At 40.0% G+C, this 22,016-nt stretch overlaps 1 protein-coding gene across 7 annotated transcripts in view; it reads right to left on the bottom strand.

The window, feature by feature from the left end:
• Positions 1-22,016, bottom strand: part of psd3l (pleckstrin and Sec7 domain containing 3, like) — a 130,399-nt gene that overhangs the window by 58,696 nt on the left and 49,687 nt on the right. For 5 of the 7 annotated variants that reach the window (XM_063014636.1, XM_063014638.1, XM_063014641.1 and 2 more), the window contains 5 exons: positions 18,319-18,513; positions 10,505-10,585; positions 8,927-9,039; positions 7,363-7,421; positions 1,051-1,140 (listed from right to left, as the gene is read on the bottom strand). In XM_063014636.1, the coding sequence (XP_062870706.1) occupies positions 1,051-1,140; positions 7,363-7,421; positions 8,927-9,039; positions 10,505-10,585; positions 18,319-18,513 (538 nt within the window). Of the gene's footprint in view, positions 1-278; positions 399-1,050; positions 1,141-7,362; positions 7,422-8,926; positions 9,040-10,504; positions 10,586-18,318; positions 18,514-22,016 lie in introns of those variants that run through there. The other 2 variants (XM_063014640.1, XM_063014639.1) reach the window with 2 other exon arrangements.

The raw sequence follows: 22,016 nt of genomic DNA, 5'->3' as shown, positions 1-22,016 counted from the left end.
TATAGCGTCCTATCAAAATATGAAAACATCACTAAGCTTCACATCAGTCTTCATGTTTTGTTGATGAAAAACAGCTTAACAGTGAATGTGAATGTATCCGTAATGTGTGTTTGCTAGCTAAACATGCTTATCAAAGTATAGAGGTATGTACACGCTCCTCACGACAACATTAGTGTAGCTATTAAAAGAAGATAAGCATAATAACTTCCTGTATACTGGGACGAGATGCAAAATATAAATATCATTTTTATATAAAAATATTAATGAAAACACACACACAACTTTTACACACTGCTGCCAGGTTGCCACTGCTGGGCTCTTGACCAAGGCCCTTTGCTCTCACCTGCTTGGATTCTATTCAGTCACTTGGGATGAAAGCTAAATCTTAAATGTTGTTACTGTAACATAAATGTTGTAAACTTGTGATGTAATTAAGAACATGAAATATTAACCTGCATCACAACACAGTCAGGTTATTATACAATAACACGGTAAAACTCAACACTTCACCCCTAATAACATCCAAAAAAATTTGCCAATCAAAACATATTCTTGAGAGCTTCTGGTGTTCTTTTTTCCATTAAACTGAGGCCAACACACGGGTCACTGCCGCTAAAATATTTGCACAAGGATGTAATCGATCCTGTCACTTGTTAGTAATCTGCCAATTCATTTCAGGCCACAGCCCTGGAGACCCTTCTACCCTTTTGTGTGGCCTGACAGCACTGAAGCAGCTCTAATTAAACCAGGCCAAGGAAGGTTTCATGAGCGGGCTATAAGTCATGGAATATATCGGGTGTACGAATATCAAGTGGGTGCCGCTTGAATAGCCGCAGAGAGCCTTACAGTAAAGCCGTAGAGATCGAATGATCATCTGCACGCAGCAGACTAAAATAGTGTTTTGAATTACCCGGTCCAAAAGCTGGACCCCATTCAAGCGAGCAGACGAGTAGATTAGTGCATCCTTTTTCATTTCTACTACAACAATCCAGCTCACGTTACATGCCGTGTCTTATATGGTGATGGATTTATTACACAGGTGGAACTTACCTTAAGAAGCTCTCGGGGGAAATCTTGTTCTGCGTTCAGGCCGTCCAGGTTATTGATGAACTCCTGGCACGTCATCTTCTTGCCGATGTTCTACAAAGTTTAGGAGACGTTTAGTAATCTAAAAATATATCAGACTTCAATGCATGAGCAACAGTAAATGTCAAAAGTGTGCAAATACTTGCAAGGAACATGGCAGCTTTGGGATTTTAATTGTGTTTTATTTTTATTTATTTATTTTTAATATTTATTTATTACACTTTGGTTACATTCATTTTTTTATTATTATTTTATTTATGTATTTTCTCCCCTTTTTAGCGCGTCCAATTGCCCCATTGCATCATGTTTCCTCTCCACCAATGCCGATCTCTGCTCTGATTGAGGAGAACGAAGCCCCCTCCGACACGTGGGCAGCATGCTGTATGCATCTTATCACCTACACTTTGACGAGTGCAGTGCAGCTCAGCACTGTGTACGGAGAGACACACCCTGACAGCACTCTTTTCTCATCTCTGTGCAGGCGTCATCAATTAGCCAGCAGAGATCGTAACTGCATTAGTTATGAGAGAGAGTCCCTATCCGGCTTAATCCCACCCATATATGAACAACAGGCCAATCGTTGTTCATGTGGCTGCTCAGCCTAACCGGCAGCGTGTGTTTTTATCGCTGCGCCACCTGAGCGGCCACACTTTGGTTACATTCATAACAGGACAGGTATTTACTGGTTACACAAGATTCAACAGTTCACAAGTTTAATATCAAACACAGTCATGGACAATTTTGTATCTCCATTTCACGTCTCTGACTGTGGGGAGAAACCGGAGCTCCCGGAGTCACGGGGAGAACATGCAAACCACACAGAAAGGACCCGGACCGCCCTACCTGGGGATCAAACCCAGGACCTTCTTGCTGTGAGGCGACAGTGCTACCCACTGGATGTATATAAAGTCACCACCACTGTTGCTAGTGGTTAGGACTGAGTAGAAAATGCTGGTAGCCAAACTGCCTCTAAAATTATACTAACATAAAACTGTCTTGTTTTTAAATTAATTTTAATATCTTATGGAAAAAAACATGAAAAGAATTAAGACAGCAGCTATATCTTTTTCTTTAATGAAGACTAGTCTGCAAAGAACATGAGCTAAAGCCAGCATGAAACAGGAGCTGTGACAAAATGAACTCAAACACTCGCACCATACTATCGGCCAATTAATGGACTTACAGTGTTGCTGTAATGAGTCACACATTATTTGCATAAAAATGAAAAAATCTCATTTAAATGTTATATGCTGAGTGTCAGGAACGTTCAAATGGTTGATTCGCTGCTCACTGGTGTGATCACTGGTTCACTGTTCCTGCACTTCATCTTACCTAACAGAGGATTGAAACCGACTGGTGTCACTTTGGATTCTTAAGAAGAAATAAATGGCATCATTCTTAACTACAGAAGGGCAATCATTCTCCTTTGGCATTCGACACTTTTTAAATAATATTTCTCAAAGAAAAGTCTGCACTATTAATAAAATTAACAGTTATTTATTCCGATTCCGGTTTCCTCAAGGCCGGGAACAAAGGCTGAATGGAGCAGGCCTCTGAACGCTAACATAATGAGCAGAAGGTGTTTGTTCCAGCAACTTTACAGTTTCTGCCAGTACCAGCCGAGGTTGTAGGTGGACGGCACTGACAAATGTTCAGACTGGCACAAGATATCAAAGTCACACAGGGCCTGAAGCTAGTGCGTACAAGCAAGCGTGTTTCCACTGGACCTTGAGCTTAAACTGAATACATGAAATGAGGCTTTTCTCCAGGAGTCATTAAAGAAAGTGAATCTTTCGCATGAATTATTTTTTTTGACTATGAATCATTTGACATGTTTCTGCTGATGCGATGTGTCACTAACTGGGTATTGCTCAATATTTACAAGATATGACAAAGCATTTGACACCCAACATTATGGGTCTGTCTGAAAGCTGCCTTGCTGCCTTCCTGAGTAGCTGCCTAAATAGAAACGATTCTAATAAGACATTGAACTCATAAGGCAGATTATTTAGATGCACTACTTAAAAAGCGATTACGTCACATTATGTTCACTTACTAAGCCAACACAGTTAGCCTCAGGCCATTTAAACCAATGAGCTGAGGGTGCACAACCCACTAGCATGCCAGCCAACATCTCCCTGTGTCCCAAAAACGATTAAACTGTTACTGATAAGCCCGAATTTCACCTTTATACAAATTAAAAATCAACTCTGTTTGTCGCTCCGCATTCATCCTTTATATTTGTCATTTTTTGTGAGAAAAGTTGTGTTGCACTGAATTCTGGGATTACCTTCACCGATGAGGAAGCATTAGATGCTCCCTTGTTATTCAGTCAGATTATCGCTTAGAATTAAGGCACCTTAGTAGGCAGCATCTAAAAATTAAGACAGCCCTCTTCTCAGAAACGTGCGTAGGATGACGCCAAATGCCGTCTATGTAGAGAACTTGAGCAAGAAGCACGGAAGGCTCAACTGAAATATACCAAAAAAAATTGGATAGGCCTGTAGAATACTGGGACACACTTCTATAGAGACTAGTTCAACACACTACAACTGAAGCAACATCTGAGTGGACAGCTGGATATGAAAACCTGTACCTGTACCTGCTACAGAGTCTAATTGAGATGTGTTTTATTACAATGAAGCTGATAGGTTCTGGTGATCTTAAGTTTTACATGGCTGCTTGCTCATAGAAACCCAATCCATGAAGTTCCAGATGAGCTGTTGATGTTGCTTCCAGAGGCAATTTGAAACCTGAATGTTGCAACTCATCTTACTGCCAATGTTTGTCTATAGAGATTAAATAGTTAAATAGTGTGCATGATTTCACACACCTGTTAGGAAAGGATATACAGTGTTACCTTGTCACTCGACGTCCCCTAAACTCAAAATCTTTGAAACTCGACGCCCTTCGTCGAGAAATTTGTACCTTAAAACTCGATGTTTACCTTAAACTTGATGTGTGTGCAACTACCATTTTGTTCAGCACTTGGCTTAAATGGTGCAGTAAAACGTAATCAAAGTGCGAATATGAGACAAATCTGCATTTGTGTGATTAAACTTGTGTTACAGCTTGGGGTGCTGAGAAATTGTGAGAATCAGCTTTTCCAAAACAGTCTAAAAAAAGCTTGTGTGACTTAATTTATTAAAAGAAAGACACAGAAACACTAAACCTCTCTTAATTATTACTGGTCATAAGTTCTCTTCACTATGGAAATTCCTCGCTCGTAAGTCACGTTAAGCTTTGTGCACCACCACACTCCATAGGAGATAACGACACAGCCAGCACAAAACCTATTTTGCTGCCTTTCATGTGAATGTGCCTTTACTGAACGGAATACCAAATTCCAAGATCAAGCATCTCAACGATTAAGAAGCATAAGGAAACAATAAAGAAGTTAAGATATAGAGCAGGTTTTATTATATTTCACTGATTTTAACTGTATTTTAGTGTTTTTTTTTTTACTATATTTGTGTTATTCTCAGTTTATAAGTGTCAAAAACAACCCCATTATTTCCCATTAGCCTAAAATATATGCAGTACAACGGGACCATGGAACGCATTAACAGGTTTTCCTTATGAGAAAAAATACCTTGAAACTCAATGCCTTTTAAACTCGAAACCACTCCAGGACCCATTTGACCATGTGCTGTATGGTCATCTTTCAATGCTTGTGAACATGTATATCTGAGATTTGCACTGCATATAGAAATGTCTTTGACGCTGCACGCAGGTTCTCATTAACCATGAAACCATTTCAGATGGCAAAATTTTAAGTCTGGCAGTGCAATGAGACTTCAGATAAGCCCTTCTAGCTGCAGGCTGATGTGATTTGTTTTGGTTTTCTTAATGTCAGTGCAACATTCCATTCTAACAGAAAGGGCACGGCGTGCTAAGCTCCCCTATACAAAAGGGAATCAAATTCTGAGCCTAAAGGGAAAAGCAAAAAGTAATTAGGGAACATTAGGTTTCTTATCAACACCCATTTTAAACTTGGTGAGTGACAGCAGCAGCGGGTCAGAGCAGAACACTTCCTCCTTTTTTAAAGGAACCGGGTCCAATTTGTACACGGTATGAAATGTGAATATTTTCTCGGTGAAGAACAGCTTTGGTGATTTCACACGTTTCGCACGCCGCATTCTGCAGTTACGTAAAAGCTGGAGTCTTTCAAATCAAGCATTAAGCAAACTAACAAGTCGTGGGCGTGAAATATTGGCGTCTCAAAGGCGCATATGTGTGCTATTGAGAGAGAGACAGAATGTGTCACATCCAAGGTTTGCCACCCTGGAGGATAAAGACACGTGAACTAGTTCGGTGGAGACGGCGACAGTAGCTATTCTCAGAAACACAATGAAACTTCTTATTTAGTCTACAGATCATAATCACAGCAAAAATGATGGTAAAGATTAAGTCATTTATAGAGGAGGAAGTAAATATATATACTTCCACTGGAATGTTCATCAGAGCAAAGTTCTTCCATAAGATAAAACTCAGTGATGCCAAATGACGAATTAGGATGTAGCTCACAAGGTACAGATTAGTGGTGTACAGTGTTGTTAATGTGGTTAATAATGTTTTTATCTTTTAACACCTGGATTATTGCAATTCTCTTTCTAGCTGGCAAACCGGATTCAGTTCGTTCAAAATTCAGCAGTCAGAGTCCTCAAATCTACTAAGCAGTGAGCCCACATCACTCCCATCTTCCATCAGCATCATTGGCTTTCAATAGCCTCCTATATCAAATACAAAATAATTCTGCTTACTTTCAAAGCCCTTCGTGGCCCCACCCCTATCTACCTCAGTGCACTTCGTTATCCTAACTGTGCCAAATGCTCTCATAGATCCTCTGGCACGGGCGTTCTAGCTGTCCCCCGTTTTAGACTTGCATCTGTGGGCGGCAGGTCTTTTACTTCCACAGCCGCCAGACTCTGAAACTCTCTTTCACGACCTTTGCGAATGTTCCTCCATCTATTCCTTCAAAGGTCAACTAAAAACTTTCCTCTTACTGCACATTATTCTTCTTTCTCTATGTCCAAACTTCGTTGTGTTCTTTTCTCTAATATTGTTATACTTCCTGTATGTTCCTTTAATATTTACTTTGTAAAGTACTATACACCGATCAGCCATAACATTAAAACCACCCCCTTTGTTTCTACACTCACTGTCTATTTTATCAGCTCCACTTACCATATAGAAGCACTTTGTAGTTCTACATTTACTGACTGTAGTCCATTAGTTTCTCTGCATGCTTTGTTAGCCGCTATTCAGTGGTCAGGACCCCCACAGGACCACTACAGAGCAGGTATTATTTGGGTGGTGGATCATTCTCAGCACTGCAGTGACACTGACATGGTGGTGGTGTGTTAGTGTGTGCTGCCCTGGTATGAGTGGATAAGACAGCAATGCTGCTGGAGTTTTTAAACACCACACTGTTACTGCTGGACTGAGAAAAGTCCACCAACCAAAAAAACATCCAGCCAACAGCGCCCTGTGGGCAGCGTCCTGTGACCACTGATGAAAGTCTAGAAGATGACCAACTCAAACAGCAGCAATAGATAAATGATCGTGTCATCTACAAGGTGGACCAACTACGTAGGACACGGTATTTAAAACTCCAACAGCACTGCTGTGTCTGATCCACTCATACTAGCACAACACACACTAACACACCACCACCATGTCATTGTCACTGCAGTGCTGAGAATGATCCACCACCTAAATAATACCTGCTCTGTGGTGGTCCTGTGGGGTCCTGACCATTGAAGAACAGGGTGAAAGGGGGCTAACAAAGCATGCAGAGAAACAGATGGACTACAGTCAGTAATTGTAGAACTACAAAGTGCTTCTATATGGTAAGTGGAGCTGATAAAATGGACAGTGAGTGTAGAAACAAGGAGGCGGTTTTAATGTTATGGCTGATCAGGAAATGTATCACTATTATTATTATTACAATTAGTTTACAGATTTAAAAAACATTTAATAATAAAATAAAATAGCTTATAAATACATTCGCCACAACACTATCATTGAAGTACTGTAAATAGTTCAAGGAATGTTAGGGAAAGTGATGTAAAAAAAAAAAGAAGAAAACTCCAAGAACTTCCTGTGTTGGTCCTAACTGTGCACAGAATTGTTTGGGTGGGATTGCGTGTTTCCATCCAAGAGTGTAGAAAAGGCTATGACATTGTCCTAGGGTTTCAGTGTTAAATAAAATAATAAAAAAAACAATTTGCTAAAAAAAAATGTAAACACCACAGTGGTGTGTAGAGAACATACCTGGCCGTGAAGGTCAGTGTTGAGCAGCATTAAAGCACATGTAAGGCAATGCACTTCATCTGCAAAAGGAGACGGATTCATGAGTAATTGTTATTGGATTAGCGCGTGACCATAAAGATAAAGGTGATTAACGCTCTCCGACGACTATAAACATCAGCAGCTCACCGCACGTGCTTTACAATCTTTACTAAACAGAAATTGATAATGATATGCTTCGTGTGGTGACATGAAAAGCCTTTAAACGTGCAAATCATCTCCATCTCTCCGCTGGGCCAAAGTGTAACACAACTTCCATGGCAACAGTCTTAGCAACAAGAGAACCGTTTTAGTTTTTTACCATCTACTGGTCACACAGGCTTGTTGTTACCAAGACAGTTGCTACGGGGGAGACATGACACTCGAGCATCAAACACGGACTTGAGCATGAGCAAGGCAAAACAGTTAGAATTAAAATATAATTAGTACGTAGGCACAGTAAAAAACCATTCAATTCCAAAGAACACTTTTATTTTGCTTGTTTAAAAGCACAGTTAGTGAAAGGTTATCATCTGTGACCTTGTACTGAACCTCTGCTATTGTTTGAGATGTCATTTTTCTGCCTGATGCCGAACAAGCTCAGTAATACCCAGCTACTGGTTCTTTCCTCAAGGGACGTTTGACTTGATCGGTAGCTAATCTATAGGCTGAGTGGGTGGGATGAAAGCCAATATGTATAAAGGAAGGCACAAAGGAAACAAGCAAATAAGTCATATGTAGGTAACGAATTTCTCACTCATAATTAGTACCAAATAAAAAGCCATTCATATTCAGACCGACTTGCCAAGCACGTGTTAATCACTTAATAATTTTAGTGGATTTTTACTTGGGTAATTAGAAGTAACGTTGACCTGGTAATTTAGACCAAACCCACACCATTGCTGTTCTCGTCATTATTAGAAATGGACGTGGTCTTGCAGGAAAAGGATACAATATGGTTCCGTTGGTAGTTTACAGTTGCATTCGTTTATTTATTTGAGTTTTAACACGTTGCTTAACACACATTTGTCATTTTTATGGCTGCACGGTAGGTTAAGACTGTTCTTGTGTTGTCGTGTGTAAGAATTTCTATTAAGCTTCCAGCCATGTGTACTTGTTGTCTTCCCTTGGTGTATTTGGGGCGTTCTATTAGAATGTGCTTTATCGTAACAGGTGTTAAGCAGATTTCACAGGTTGGGGGGTGTTTTCCATTTATCAGGTGTTGGTGGGTTATTGTTGGTCTGTGTGTCGTCTATGGTGTGTTCTTGGTTTAACAATGATGTTTGGGTGTATTTCACGGATATAAAACTGCTTTATTCTTGCCACTGGGAAATACTGGGTACAGGGGGGAAATACCCTGGACAGGGCATTGATCCATTGCACAGCTTCAGGCAGCTGAGATTCAAACCCAGATCTAAGCGGGTAGTGAGCTAGTGTTATTAAGTTTGCGGTTTGTGTATTTATTTGGAATAAATCCTTCTATTATTGATTTAATAATTTCAGACATCTTTAAAAGTTTTTTTTTTTTAAGTAGCAAGAAGTGAAGTACCTTGTGAGGCGATGATGGTGGGGTTACATTGAAAGTACCTATTGGAAAAGTGGATTAAAACCCGTTCTCGTTCCTGGGTTTCACCCATTAGTGCAAAGGCTTTGAGAAAGGCTCTAAACAGGAAAAAAAAAAGAAATTTCACATTACAATCAGTCAAAATTCACATAAGCAAAATTGTCCTAATAGATGTTAGCAGACAAGGGCCAGAGTGGAAAACAATCATTTTATAAAGCACAGTCAGCACAGCTCATCTAAATTTAAGGACAGTGGGGTCAGAATTAGGCATAAACAACATGAATCCGCTGACATAATTTTCCTTGTGTCAACAATCCAGACTGTTGGTATAATGGTGAGGAGAAAGTTTTCCTGGCACACATTGCAGCATCAAATACCAATGAAATATCTGGACCAAACAAACATCACTGCCTGAACGTCAGCGCCTATTTGAGTTGTGCTGCTGACCATGTGCATCCATTTATGGCCTCATTTACCCATCTTATAATGGCTACTAACCTGTATCACTATGGCATTTTAATAAAGTGATCAATGAGTGTAAATACACAGAAACATCAAAAAACATGATAAAGCAGAACAGCTAACAAATAAAGGAGCTTGCAGTGATAACTTAATTGATTCCCAGTAAGACTGCAGAGATGTCAAGTGGTGTCAAATCCGATCAGTATAAGTAATTTGGGTCTGGATACTAATACTCAGTATTAAATTGTTACAGTGGTACCTTGTAATTCAGCGGGCCCTAAACTCAAATTCTTTTCAACTTGACGCACTTTGGGAGAAATCTGTACCCTTAAACTCGATGTTTCCCTTAAACTTGATGTGTTTAGCTTTTTTTATTTATTTATTTAATTTTAAATTAACACTTACCAGCCGCTTTGTTTAGTGCTTGGCTTGAGTGGTGCAGTAAAACGTCATCAAAGTGCGAACATGAGACGAAAATTGTGAGAATTAGCTTTTCCGAGACTACAACACTTATCGTAAAAAAAGAAAACCTCCACTAATAAACAATCCCCGATTGTCGTTTTAGTATATTAAGTCACGTTAAGTTTTGTGCACCGCCACACTCCATAGGAAATAACGGCACAGCAGCGCAAAAGCACTCATGTCAATGCGCACTTATTGAGCTCGCTAAGAAATACGATATTCCAAGATCAAGCATCTCCACGATTAAGAAACAATAAAAAAATAAGGTGATGTTCTGCTTTTATTGCATTTTTATATTGATTTTTATTTTTTCAATTGTATTTCAGTGTTTCTTATATAATATTTGTGGTATTTGTAGTGTATAAGTGTCAAAAACAACCCCATTACTGTACATGAGCCTAAAATATATGCAGTTCAACTGGACCATGAAACATATTAACAGGTTTCCCATACATCCTTATGGGGGAAAAAAACACCTTGAAACTCGACGACAGCCCAAGAACCAACTGACAGAGTTTCAAGGTACCACTGTATAACATTAGTTCAGATTTTTCATAGTAATAAGTCAAATATGAAATAAAAAAAAAGAAAATACGAGTTAGTCGTTTTCACAGAACTGTGCTGTACAAAGAGTTTTACCTGAGTGACTGGTCCAAGGTCATCCCTGTAAATTCAAAGAAAGTGAGGTACTCTTCGGCAACCATCTTGCTGAATTCATTGCTGCAGACACAAAAACAAGAGGTTCAAATCTGAATCATTTGATATAAATATAAAAGCAGCGCCATAATATTTTAGAAGGGCACAGAGCAACTAGTTACAAAATAGATGAACAGAAACATAAAAAGCATAGTCAGTGACGAGAATTTTTTTTTATTCCTAATTACTGAGAAAATAAGAAAAGAAATAAGGCACTAAAGAAGGAACAGAAGAATGGAAAGGACCGAATTTAAAAATAAAAAGAAATACAGGAAGCACAAGACAGACAGTCCAAAGTAAAAATAAGAGATTTTTTTTCTTATAAACGCCTACACAGACTTTCAGTGAACCAAAGCAAAAGCACGACATCAAGAATGAAAGGAAGGACTGTTGGCAATACAGGATGGCAGCATTGGCCTCCAGTCCTCTAAAAACAAATCACAGATCAGCAGGCAGGTCAAAAAATATATCTATACATTTTAAGACCACATGTAGGTTCTGATTTCTATTTTTATTTATTTCTAATGTATTTTATCAAGAAAGCAAGCACATATTTTATTCTTTTAAATAAGAACATTGGATCCAAACCAAAGGTCAGTGTGAATAATACACATTTACCCTAAACAGTATTAAAAAGCAGAAATTAAACAAATGCGTCTCCTTGGCAACAGCATTCTCTCATAAAGACTGTAATGCTTTATGACTTCTCCGGGGCAAAAGATATGTGCACACGTATGAAGTCAAATCTGTAAAAAAGATCTGATGGAGTAAAATCCCTTTGTGATAAAGTAAAAAAGTATAGTCACTTGGGATGAGCTTTTTTTGTCATTTTGACAGGTCGAGTAGTCAGAGATCAGAAAGAAGTAATTGAATGCTTGGTTTCATTCAAATTCAGCTTCTGAAGCACAGTGTAAAGAGAAAAAGCATACAACAGCTTTGGTTTTACTTTCAATGCAAATATCACTTAAAATGTACACAAAGTCTTCAGTATGAGCAAGCATGAGCCAAAATAAATAGAGGTTTTCAGACCCTATAATAAAAATGTCTATCTATCTAATCCTAGACTTTAATGTTACAAGTCACACCCAAACAGGAGCCACACAAGATTTTAGACTAATTTTAAGACAGGTAGGAAAGGAGGCAGCAAGACGACCTGAAAACTGCGTGAACAACAGTTACACAGTAGACATAAAGCAATGAATTGCATCGCATTTGCATCGCCACAGCCCACAAAAAACTCACTTGCTAATTTTTTTAAAGGACTTTAAACAAATTAGTTTTAATGTTCCTATAAACAAAACTAATATTTTACAATAATTTAACCAGACATGTTTGGAAAAATAATGTAAAATGCTTATACATGATCCAAGAGGGTGGCCCGGTGGCTCAGTGGATAGCACTGTTGCTTCACAGCAAGAAGGTCCTGGGTTTGATCCCCAGATGGGGCGGTTCAATTCCTTTCTGTGTGGAGTTTGCATGTTCTCCCCGTGTCTGCGTGGGTTTCCTTCTCCGGTTTCCTCCCACAGTCCAAGACATGCAACGGTGCGATTTGTAGATTTGTTGTCAGTTAGCATCTTTTTTTTGTGATTACTGCCGTCATAACTATATGGAACGTTATTGTACTGTTTTTATCTGCACTGAGTATACTGTATTGATTTGCACTTGTGTTCTGTGTTGCACCCTGATCCAGGAGAAACGTTTCATTTGTTTTTTTTATAATTTAGGGCGTCCAATTTCTCATTTCTCACGTCAATCTCTCATTATGTCGGTCCCTGCTCCTGATTGGGGGCTGACGAGGCTGTTCCACGCCTCCTGCGATACGTGCACAGCCAATCGACCGACTTATCACCCACACTTGACGAGTGGAGCGTGTCAGAGGATCACACACTCCGCCGCACCCCCTCCCGTCTCCATGCAGGCGCCCCCAACCAGCCAGCAGAGGGCGCTACCGCCCCATTCCTGAGAGAGTATCCCCTCCGGCCTTAAGTCCCGCCCCCCACCTGAACAACAGGCCAATCGTTGTTCATATAGCCGCCCAGCCTTTCGACCGATGAAGGCAGAGCTGGATTCGAAACGACGCTCCTTCGAATTCCAGCTCTGGTTGCAGCGCGTGTTTTTACCGCTGCGCCACCTGAGCGGCCAGAAACGTTTCATTTTAATATGTACTTTCAATAAAGCCTCTCTTGAACTCTTGACGTGTATGAACAACATAACTACAGGTAAGTACTGAGGTGGGAGTACTACAAGAGCTAATGTTATTAATAATTTTTGTCCGAATACCTTTTTCCAGTTAATTTTTCATCATCATCGTCAACACATACTTTGTTAAGTGCAAAGTCAATACAGGGTGTAAAAATTTAAAGTGAACATACTCAATATCAAGAAAAGTATTTGAACAAACCTTTTAATTATTGAAATTAAGTGTTTCATTCAGTCCCATTGCTGTTAAAAACCAAGCACCTAGACATGCAGTCTGCCTTTACCAACATAAGTGGAAGAATGGGTCATTCTAAAAAGGCCACTGATGCAATAAGCCAGTAAAATTTCTTCCCTCCTAAATACTCAATGATCAACTGTAGCCACATTGACACGCAGCCTATTAATGCATTAACAACACAACTAGTAGCTCAATTTTATGCATAGTGCATAAAAGTCACCAAAGCCCTGCTGACTCAATAACTAATTCTAAACTTCCTCTGGCATTTACATTAGCACGAAAACTGTGCACCAGGAGCTACACGGGATGGGTTTCCAAGGTCGATCAGCTGCATGCTGCACGCCTTACATCACCAAGCACAATGCCAAATGTCAGATAGAGTGGCATAAAGCAAGCCACCAGTGGACTCAGGAGCATTGGAAACGTGTTCTGTGGAGCGACGCTTCTCTATCTGGTAGTCTGATTGGCTGATCTGGAGTCTTGGTTTGGCAAATGCATGGAGAACATTATATATGTTGTTTATATGTATGCCTGTAAGTATAATGAAAAAAAAAATTGATACAAGTTTAATACTAACTTCCCAGCTCTGGCAGCATCATAATTTGAAGACGTGAGGAGATAAAAACCCAGCAATAAAATAAAGTGGCTTCATAAAACTTTATTGTTTCATTAACCAAGGGGAAATTAAATCATATTGAACAGCTACAAAGCCACAACTAGCGATTCCCGGAAGAACTTGCTACCAAAAATGCAAACCTGGTCTCCTTATTTTTCTTAGTGTCATGCTAGATTTAAGGTTGAATAAAAGAGTTCAGGGTCTTGTGAAACAGTGAGAATTAGTTCTCTCTGCCTCGCTTCTGTCTACATGATATAAAAAGTTTGTCTCACTGGCGGCGCTTTTAAAAAGGTCAGCGCCAAACTGGGTCAAAGACAAATCTGATTGAACTTTAAACCCCGGGGCAAAGCATTAAATGTGTGTGGAGCACGATGCTGAAGGTAGCCCAGCGTCAGGGTAAGCAGCACCACCTTACTACATAGGAAACAGTGGCACAGAGGGCGCAAAAGAGGTTTTGCCGTGTATCAAGTGAATGCAGCCTAACCCTGCAATCAGACAGGCAGCAATGCGACACGACAAAGCGACCGGCTGTCATTCATTTTCAAGTACAGCTGGCGATTTTTGCCGTCAGGAAGCGGGGCAAACATTGGTGATGGGAAGTGGGACAAGTCAACGACGCAAAAAAGTTTAACTTTATGCAAATGAGGAGTGAAGCAAATACCAATAGGAACTGAGCACTGAGCAGAGCGGTAGACGCATTATCTCCGCCACCGTGAATCGGTACGGTCCGTTTTTGGTTCCTAGATAATAGTTCCTACTAAAGATGAAAGAGAAACTCATTGTCGCGGTGTCAAACTTTCACAACTGGTTGGCAGCAATTGCAAAGACCAAACACAGTTTCCTCGTCATGATGGACTACACAGGGATGACATTTATAGACAAGTAATTTCCCGCCAGGATTTTTACTTTTAGAGGTATCACGTCTGACTTGTGGTAAAAATGGGTGGGAAGGAATCTGATTTGTGTTTAAATAGTTTATATATGTTCTGTAGATACTAGTCAGTAAAGTATTGCCAAAGCTCTGCCGACTCAATAACTACAAGGTTCCAAACTCCCTCTGTGCCTAACATTAGCTCAAAAACTACATGGCATGGGATTCCATGGCCGAGCAGCTGCATGGAAGCCTTAGATCAACAACCACAATGCCAAGTGTTGAATAGAGTGGTGTAAAGCACAACACTAGTGGACTCTGGAGCAGTGGAAATGTGTTCTGTGGAGTGACGCTTCTCTATCTGATAGTCTGAATGGCAAGAGAACGTTATATATGTATGTTTAAATGCAGGGATGAAATTTATAGCCAAGTAATTTCCTGCCAAGGTTTTTATTTCCAACAGGAACACGACTGATTTGTGGTAGTAACTGGGTACAAACGAATCTGATTTGTGATTATACAGTTTTTTCTATACGCTCTGTAGATACTAGTCAGTAAGGTATGCTGTTCTGCCATGCCATTTCATATGTTTCATTTATTTATTTTTTCTGCATGGCAACCAAACGCACACAGGCAATGATGACGCAGGTTTGAACACAGGCTGATGTTCAAGAGGCGACAAGAGGTGAAAAAACTGCTGGTCTGAACATAGGATAAGTGGTGTATGCATTTATGTGGTCATTTTTTAGAAAGCAGTATTGAAGAAAGTCTAACGGTTAAGATACTGGACTAGTTATCAAAAGGTTGCTGGTTCAAGCCCCACCACTCCTAGGTTGTCACTATTGGGCCCTTAACCCTAAATTGTTTAGACAATATAGTGTCACACTCATTACACAAGGTTCATCAGTTCACAAGGTTATATCGAACACAGTCATGGACAATTTAGTATCTCCAATTCACCTCACTTGCATGTCTTTGGACTGTGGGAGGAAACCGGAGCACCCGGAGCAAACCCACGCGGATACGGGGAGAACATGCAAACTCCACACGGAAAGGACCCGGACCGCCCCACCTTCTTGCTGTGAGGCGACAGTGCTACCCACTTAGCCACCGTGCCACCCTAGAAGGTAAGTAAATGCATGTTATTGCTCAGCCGCACTTAGCTCCACTACTATTACTGATTCCAATCTTTATTAAAATAAGACATCTGGTTGTAGTTTAAAATTCTTTCTACTTTTTTTTTAATCTAAAACGTAGAAAGATGCATTTACCAGCACAAGTTTAAAAGCCCTGGTAGCGCTACAGCTCCAGGACTTTGGAACGTGTCTTTCATTAATATTTGTAATAGCGAGCTCTCATGACTCTCACTGGTGAGTGTTGTATTACAGCTAGAATTAGCATCAGTCTGTATTAATACCGTCAGCCGACATAAGCTTGCTGTTTTCTGTGCGTCATCCTAGTCCATGGGCTAACTTCATAAGCAAAATTACATAGCAATGATATTCAGGGTGATAAGTACAATAAGGAAATAGCTAAAATGTGAGGAAAAGGGGGTGAAAATGCAAATAAATTGCATTTTTAACACAAGGATTGTATGTTTTGTTTATAATGTTCTATAAACATGCATTATTTTCTGTAGAATTTCAATATTTTATTGTATTATGATATTTTCCTGGTACTGCATTGAAAGAAAAAAAATTTGTCCTCATGGCAACACTAGTTTCAGCAATGTTGTGATCTAATTTTCTTTTTTAATTAACGTAATAATACAGTTCGGGTAGATGACGATAATGCCAAACCATACTTCTTCAATTTCACTGTCCGTATTACCACCACTTTAACCTATTCAGGGTTGCAGTGGGTCCAATTCACAGGGACAAAAGCAGGAAACGCCCCCGAGAGGTCGCCAGTTCATCACAGGGCAAACACATACACACACACCTAGGGGGACTTTTAGTATCTCCAAGAAAACTGACAGCATGTCTGTGGACTGTGGGAGGAAAACCAGAGCACCCAGAGGAAACCCACGCAGACACAGGAAGAACGTGCAAACTCCACACAGAAAGGAGCTGGAGCACTTTATCTGGGAATCAAACCCAGGACCTTCTTGCTGTGAGACGACATTGCTACCCAACAAGCCACTGTGCCTCTATAAATCCAAACACTACCCTAATAACAAAGAAAGGTTTCAAGGATTTAATTGATAATTCCAAACTAAAATAAAATGAACCTTTAATATTTAACACACGTGTTTTGGTTCCTTGCATAGGCTGCAAATAGCAACTCACAGTAAACCACAGTGAAGAGCAAAACACACCTCTGCCACCCTATCACTTCCTCCCTAGCCCAGTACAGACGATTTAAGGTAAGGTGCTGGCGACCTCCAGGGTGTATATATTTATATTATGTGTATATATATAATCATAAAGATTAAGTGGTTGCTAAGATATTTGAACTCTGATTATTGAAGATCATTGTATTTTTTATTCATTTGGACCCAGCTGGTTTCATCCCCAGGCGATTTTTAAATGCGAGACTTTATTATGCCGTTTAGTCTTAGCAACAAGCTTCTCACTGCAGTCTGGACAAGATAATAAATCAGTATGCAGAGAAATCGTCTGATAAGAGGAAGCGGCCTTACTGAAATACTGAAAGCTTCAGACTGAATACTCTGGAATGGGTAAGTGTATTACATCCTTAATCAATCTTTTACTCAAATGGTTTTCACCTCGCTAATACGCCTGTCAGGATTCTCTTGGAGAGAGGGAGAGAGAGAGAAGTACATCAAATTTCAACATTAGCCACTGACATATCACTTACTCTGCAAAGACCTTGTCAGTCTAAACCCAAAACTATGATTTATGGATGTAAATTCACAGTCATTTGAACAGTGATCCTGTAATCAACTGAAAAGCAAAGACTGACTAAACTATGAGTTATATTTTAAAGCTTAGGGTTTAGAGTTTTCAAGGGTTCTCATTTTTTCTATTTGATTTTCATTAACAGCTTCATCCAGGTCAGGATTGTGGCCGGTCCGGTTCTGTATACCCTGGACAGTGTACCATCCCACACAGACATGATTGGCCGATATTGCGACCAGATCGTGGCCTGTCTATCTTCAGACCAGAGCCTGTGAGCACCGTTTGCTGTTTTGGAGACGAGAGTCAACTAAAGTCACTCAGGTCTTTATGCTATACACCTTGTAACTTGACGTCCCCTAAACTCAAAATCTTTGAAACTCGACGCCCTTTGTCGAGAAATTTGTACCCTTAAACTCGTTCCCTTTGAACTGACCACTTTCATTTACTATGGTTTGTAATCTCACTTAAATATCAGAATTTACTGTGTAGTCCACTATACAGGGAACTACTGGGGTGATTCGAATAATTTTGAGTCTATGGGAGGATAGGGTGAACTGGAATCTACCTAGAGCTATGATTACTTAAAGACAGAGGTCTTTGTCACCCTGTAAGGGTGTTATGCATGCAGAGGAGGTCTCATGGGTGAATGGATATGATCAAACTTAATAAGACTAAATAAATAAATCAATAAAACTCATGTATTAATAAATGTATTGCATCGTTTACACACCGTTTTATCTTGTTTCCAGTGAGAAAACACTACTGCAGACCGTGTGTAGCACCTGAGCAAGATCTGCTTGCAATATATGAGAACATCTTGAATGAGTCAAATAACCTGCATGTGCCAGACTTGCACATTTGTCAGGCCAAGCATAAAGGTGACAGCAGTGGCAGGTTCACAGGCATGCAGTGAATTCAGCCGATAAAGTGTGTGTGTGCGCCTAGTCGTTTAAAATTTTGTAATCTCCTCACTTCTTGCCCAGGTGCTTGGCTACGTCAGAGCGCCGGAAGCCCTCTAGGTGGTAAAGCCGCCGCGCCAAACGTCGTGCCGCCTCCTGGTCGGTGCGGTGCCCGTTGTTGAGCGTGTCCGTGCTGTCCTTCTGTTGGTCAGTGCTGCCCATGTCCAAGTCCCAGTCTGACAGCACGTCTTTCAGACCCTCATCGCTGCTGCACAAACACAGAGAGAGAAAAAAGTGTAATCATACTTTTTGTCCATAGAGTACAAATTAAAAGTAAACATGAGATATATGAGAAATAATAATTTCATCACTATTTACATTTATTTACGTCATTTACAAACACTTTTCTTTAAAGCAACTTACAAGTGTGATTAAATACAATCCAAGCAATTCAGGGTTAACGGCCTTGCTAAGGAGGGCTGGACCCAGCAACCTTCCGATCACTAGTCCCGTTCGGATCTACCACTGAGCTATTATGCCTAACCTGCAGGCCCCAAACGTAAACATTTTTTGCACAAATTGGAAAGTCCTAAATGAAACCATTGAAAACAATGAGTCTTAAACTTTGTGTTTAACCAACCAAATTTAACCCTAGGCATTCATCTGAACCAACTGCTCCATTATGATTTTGATTAGTGGTGGGTTCTAAGCCACCCAAAAAATACTGGGAGCTAAGCAGAAACACACCCTGGACTGGATACCAATCCCACGCAGGAAATCACACAGAGACTCTTTCACTAATCCACTCATACTGTGTGTCTCGTACCTTGTGCCAATCCACCCTTATGTTTTGAGGAAGTGGGAAAATGCCTTAAACCCACAGTGCCACTGTGTCTACGTGCCCTACATGACATTCTGACTTTACTAACAACTGAACAGACTACTAGTACTGACTACACACAGAAGCAGGAAAACTGGACACCAACAAACATTTCACTCAGACATTAAGCCGAGACTTGAGACATGAGATGCAAGTTGTTAAGTATATGCTGCTCTAAACAGTAATGAGAAGCAGCACATTGAAAACAACAACCAATGCTGCCTAATCCCCCCCACCCTCTCAATGGCAGCAGGTCAGAATTACTCAGCAAGCTGCGGATGTGGAAAAAAAAGTCCAAGTCATTTCACAAGGTCAGTGCCAGAATGAGGTAATAATTATTTGGACAGGATTCTGTCCTAATCCCGAGTGATGGATGACCAGAACAAAAGGCAGTGGGGATTCTACTTGGATGACTGTGCTGAAGTGGGGGGATTTTCATTTGTCTTCTGTCAGCCTGCCGAAATATGATGGAGGGGATGAATGTGGGGACAAAAAAAGTAAAAAATAAAATAAAAAAAAATAAAAAAGACAAAACTAGCTGGTAAGTTTTAGCAATGTATGAATATGAACATGAATATTCTTTTTTTTTATTATTATTATTCCAGTTAGGGTCAAAGAGGTCTGGTTCCACCAGAAAATGCTGGCCACAAGGTAAAAAATATGTCAGACGAGAAACCAATCCACCACAGACGTATACCCCCCACCCCCAACACATAGCCAATCATGTCTGTATAGACACCTGGCTGGCTGACAGCACTGCTGAGATTCCAACCCGGACCTCAGCGGTGGTGGGCTAGTGTAATAGACTGCTGTGCCATTCAGCGCTTATGAATATCGATGCATGAAACTACAGCATAACTCAGATTCTATTCAGCCTGGCCTGGTGCTTAACAGACCACCTTGCGACTGCAACAGCGACCCCTTCTGTCTAGTAGGCATAACAGCACAAGCAACAGAGAAATACCAAAAAAAAAACTAATAGCATTACTAAGGCGTATAGTTAAGGCATAATAATAACAAATCCTGAAGTAACTGCCATAATTGATTCATGACTAGGCTGGAGTAAGCCCAGGGAGGGTGGCAAATTGAAAATGGAACCTTACAAATGCGCTTTTGATAAAAATGTGCACAAAATCCCACAGACACACTCTTTCCCAGAACAGTAAAGGCTGTTATAGCTGTGAGGGATGATGAGATCATGTCATACTCATGCCCACTATGTTAGAACTGGTTTATATAGTGTATGTGCCAGAAAGTGCTCAAGGGCAAACTTTACACAGCAGTGCCATCTGCTGGTCGTGTTAGTAAACAACATTAACACATACACTGAATACTAACTGGCATTAATTAAACAGGCATTAAATGTAACATGAAACAGACTGAAGCAACAGAAGAACTTAAAGACCAAATGTATTCACAGTGCCCTGAGATGCAAATGCCAGTGGAGTTAAATCCAGAACTGGGAATGGGAAATGCTTCTGGGTGTGGAGAGAAGCAGCAGTTCTGCAAAAGTTCGATTTGCATACGTGTGTGGACGAACCAGTTCTTCTGTTTCACTCGGAGAGAACCCAGACACGCAATGTATCTTTAATACAACATGATTTCACTGCATGAGGAAAAAACTGAAACATTATGTGACAAAGCTGAAATGTACTGTTCACTTTTAAGATGCAATGCCACCAAAAATAGGATTCATATTAATACTATTTATTTCCTGTTCCTGCATGTTGTCCTGCTAAACGGTTTCAGATCCCCATACAAAATGCCATATAAGACAAAACAAAGAACTGTCTTTCACACATGAACTGCTTGGTTAATGTCCTGACGGCATCACTATTAGGCTCAAGTCAGGACTCCACTTTAAATTTCTTTTTTTAAGTTATTGTAAGTTGTTTTTACATAACCCAACTGCTCTGGAGCTTGAGATGACACACTGAACAGACATTCTCATTTAAGATTTTCTAGTACAGCAGAATTAATGAATTTTTTAATTATGCAAAGTTGTCCTGGCCCTGGCCCTGACCCAGCAAAGGACCGCAAAACCATTACAAGCCAGTTTGACTGTTGGTATGATGTCTTCATATGTCCAGAAATGCTGTGTTAGCTTTATGTCAAACAAAGGCGGAATAAATGGAAGCGACAATACACAGCATACCCTACCTTAATAGTTAAATGTACACCTAGAACAACCAGCGACAGTGCACGGCTTCATGTTTTGTGTCTAATACAAAAAATACTCGTCCGTATTTTGACACCTCCCGTTTGCGTCCACAGAGCTGGTTGGGGAGTTTTCCAACCGAGTCGTGTTTTTAGCTGCTTTACACTTTAACAGCTTGGACATTTTGACTAATCGATTGCCAGAGGTGGAAAGAGTACTAAAATATTGTACTCAAGTAAAAGTACTATTAATTTAATGAATTTTTACTTAAGTTCGAGTAAAATTACTAGTCTAAAAATCTACTCAAGTAAAAAGTTACTCATTTAAAAAGTACACAGAGTAAACGTTACTTAGTTACTTTTTTAACAGCAGGGGGGTCTCTTGTGTAATGCAAACAGGACAAGTGGATATATCTCACAATAGTTGTTTTTAATTCAAAAATAATAGAAACAAAACATGTTTACACATCCCTAAATGTTTTAAATGTTGTGTCATGTGTCATTTTAGTACAGATCATCCCATAAAACTATTTCAAACTGTATAACCACTGAAGTCGGCATTAATTGTGGATTCTATAGACCAGCCTTCTTTTCATCACTAACAAATACCAAACAACAATCATACTGCAAATCTCATAACTCATAACAAGTCAAGGTTACAAGTGTTGTGACTTTCACTAAATGACCCAAAGAAAACCTTCAAGATGTAAGAGACAAAACTTTGCCATTCTTTG

The sequence above is a fragment of the Trichomycterus rosablanca genome, chromosome 18 (genome assembly GCF_030014385.1).
Source record: "Trichomycterus rosablanca isolate fTriRos1 chromosome 18, fTriRos1.hap1, whole genome shotgun sequence".
NCBI lineage: Eukaryota > Metazoa > Chordata > Actinopteri > Siluriformes > Trichomycteridae > Trichomycterus > Trichomycterus rosablanca.
The sequence above is the reverse complement of the archived record's forward strand: the minus strand, read 5'-3'. Positions and strand labels throughout refer to the sequence as shown.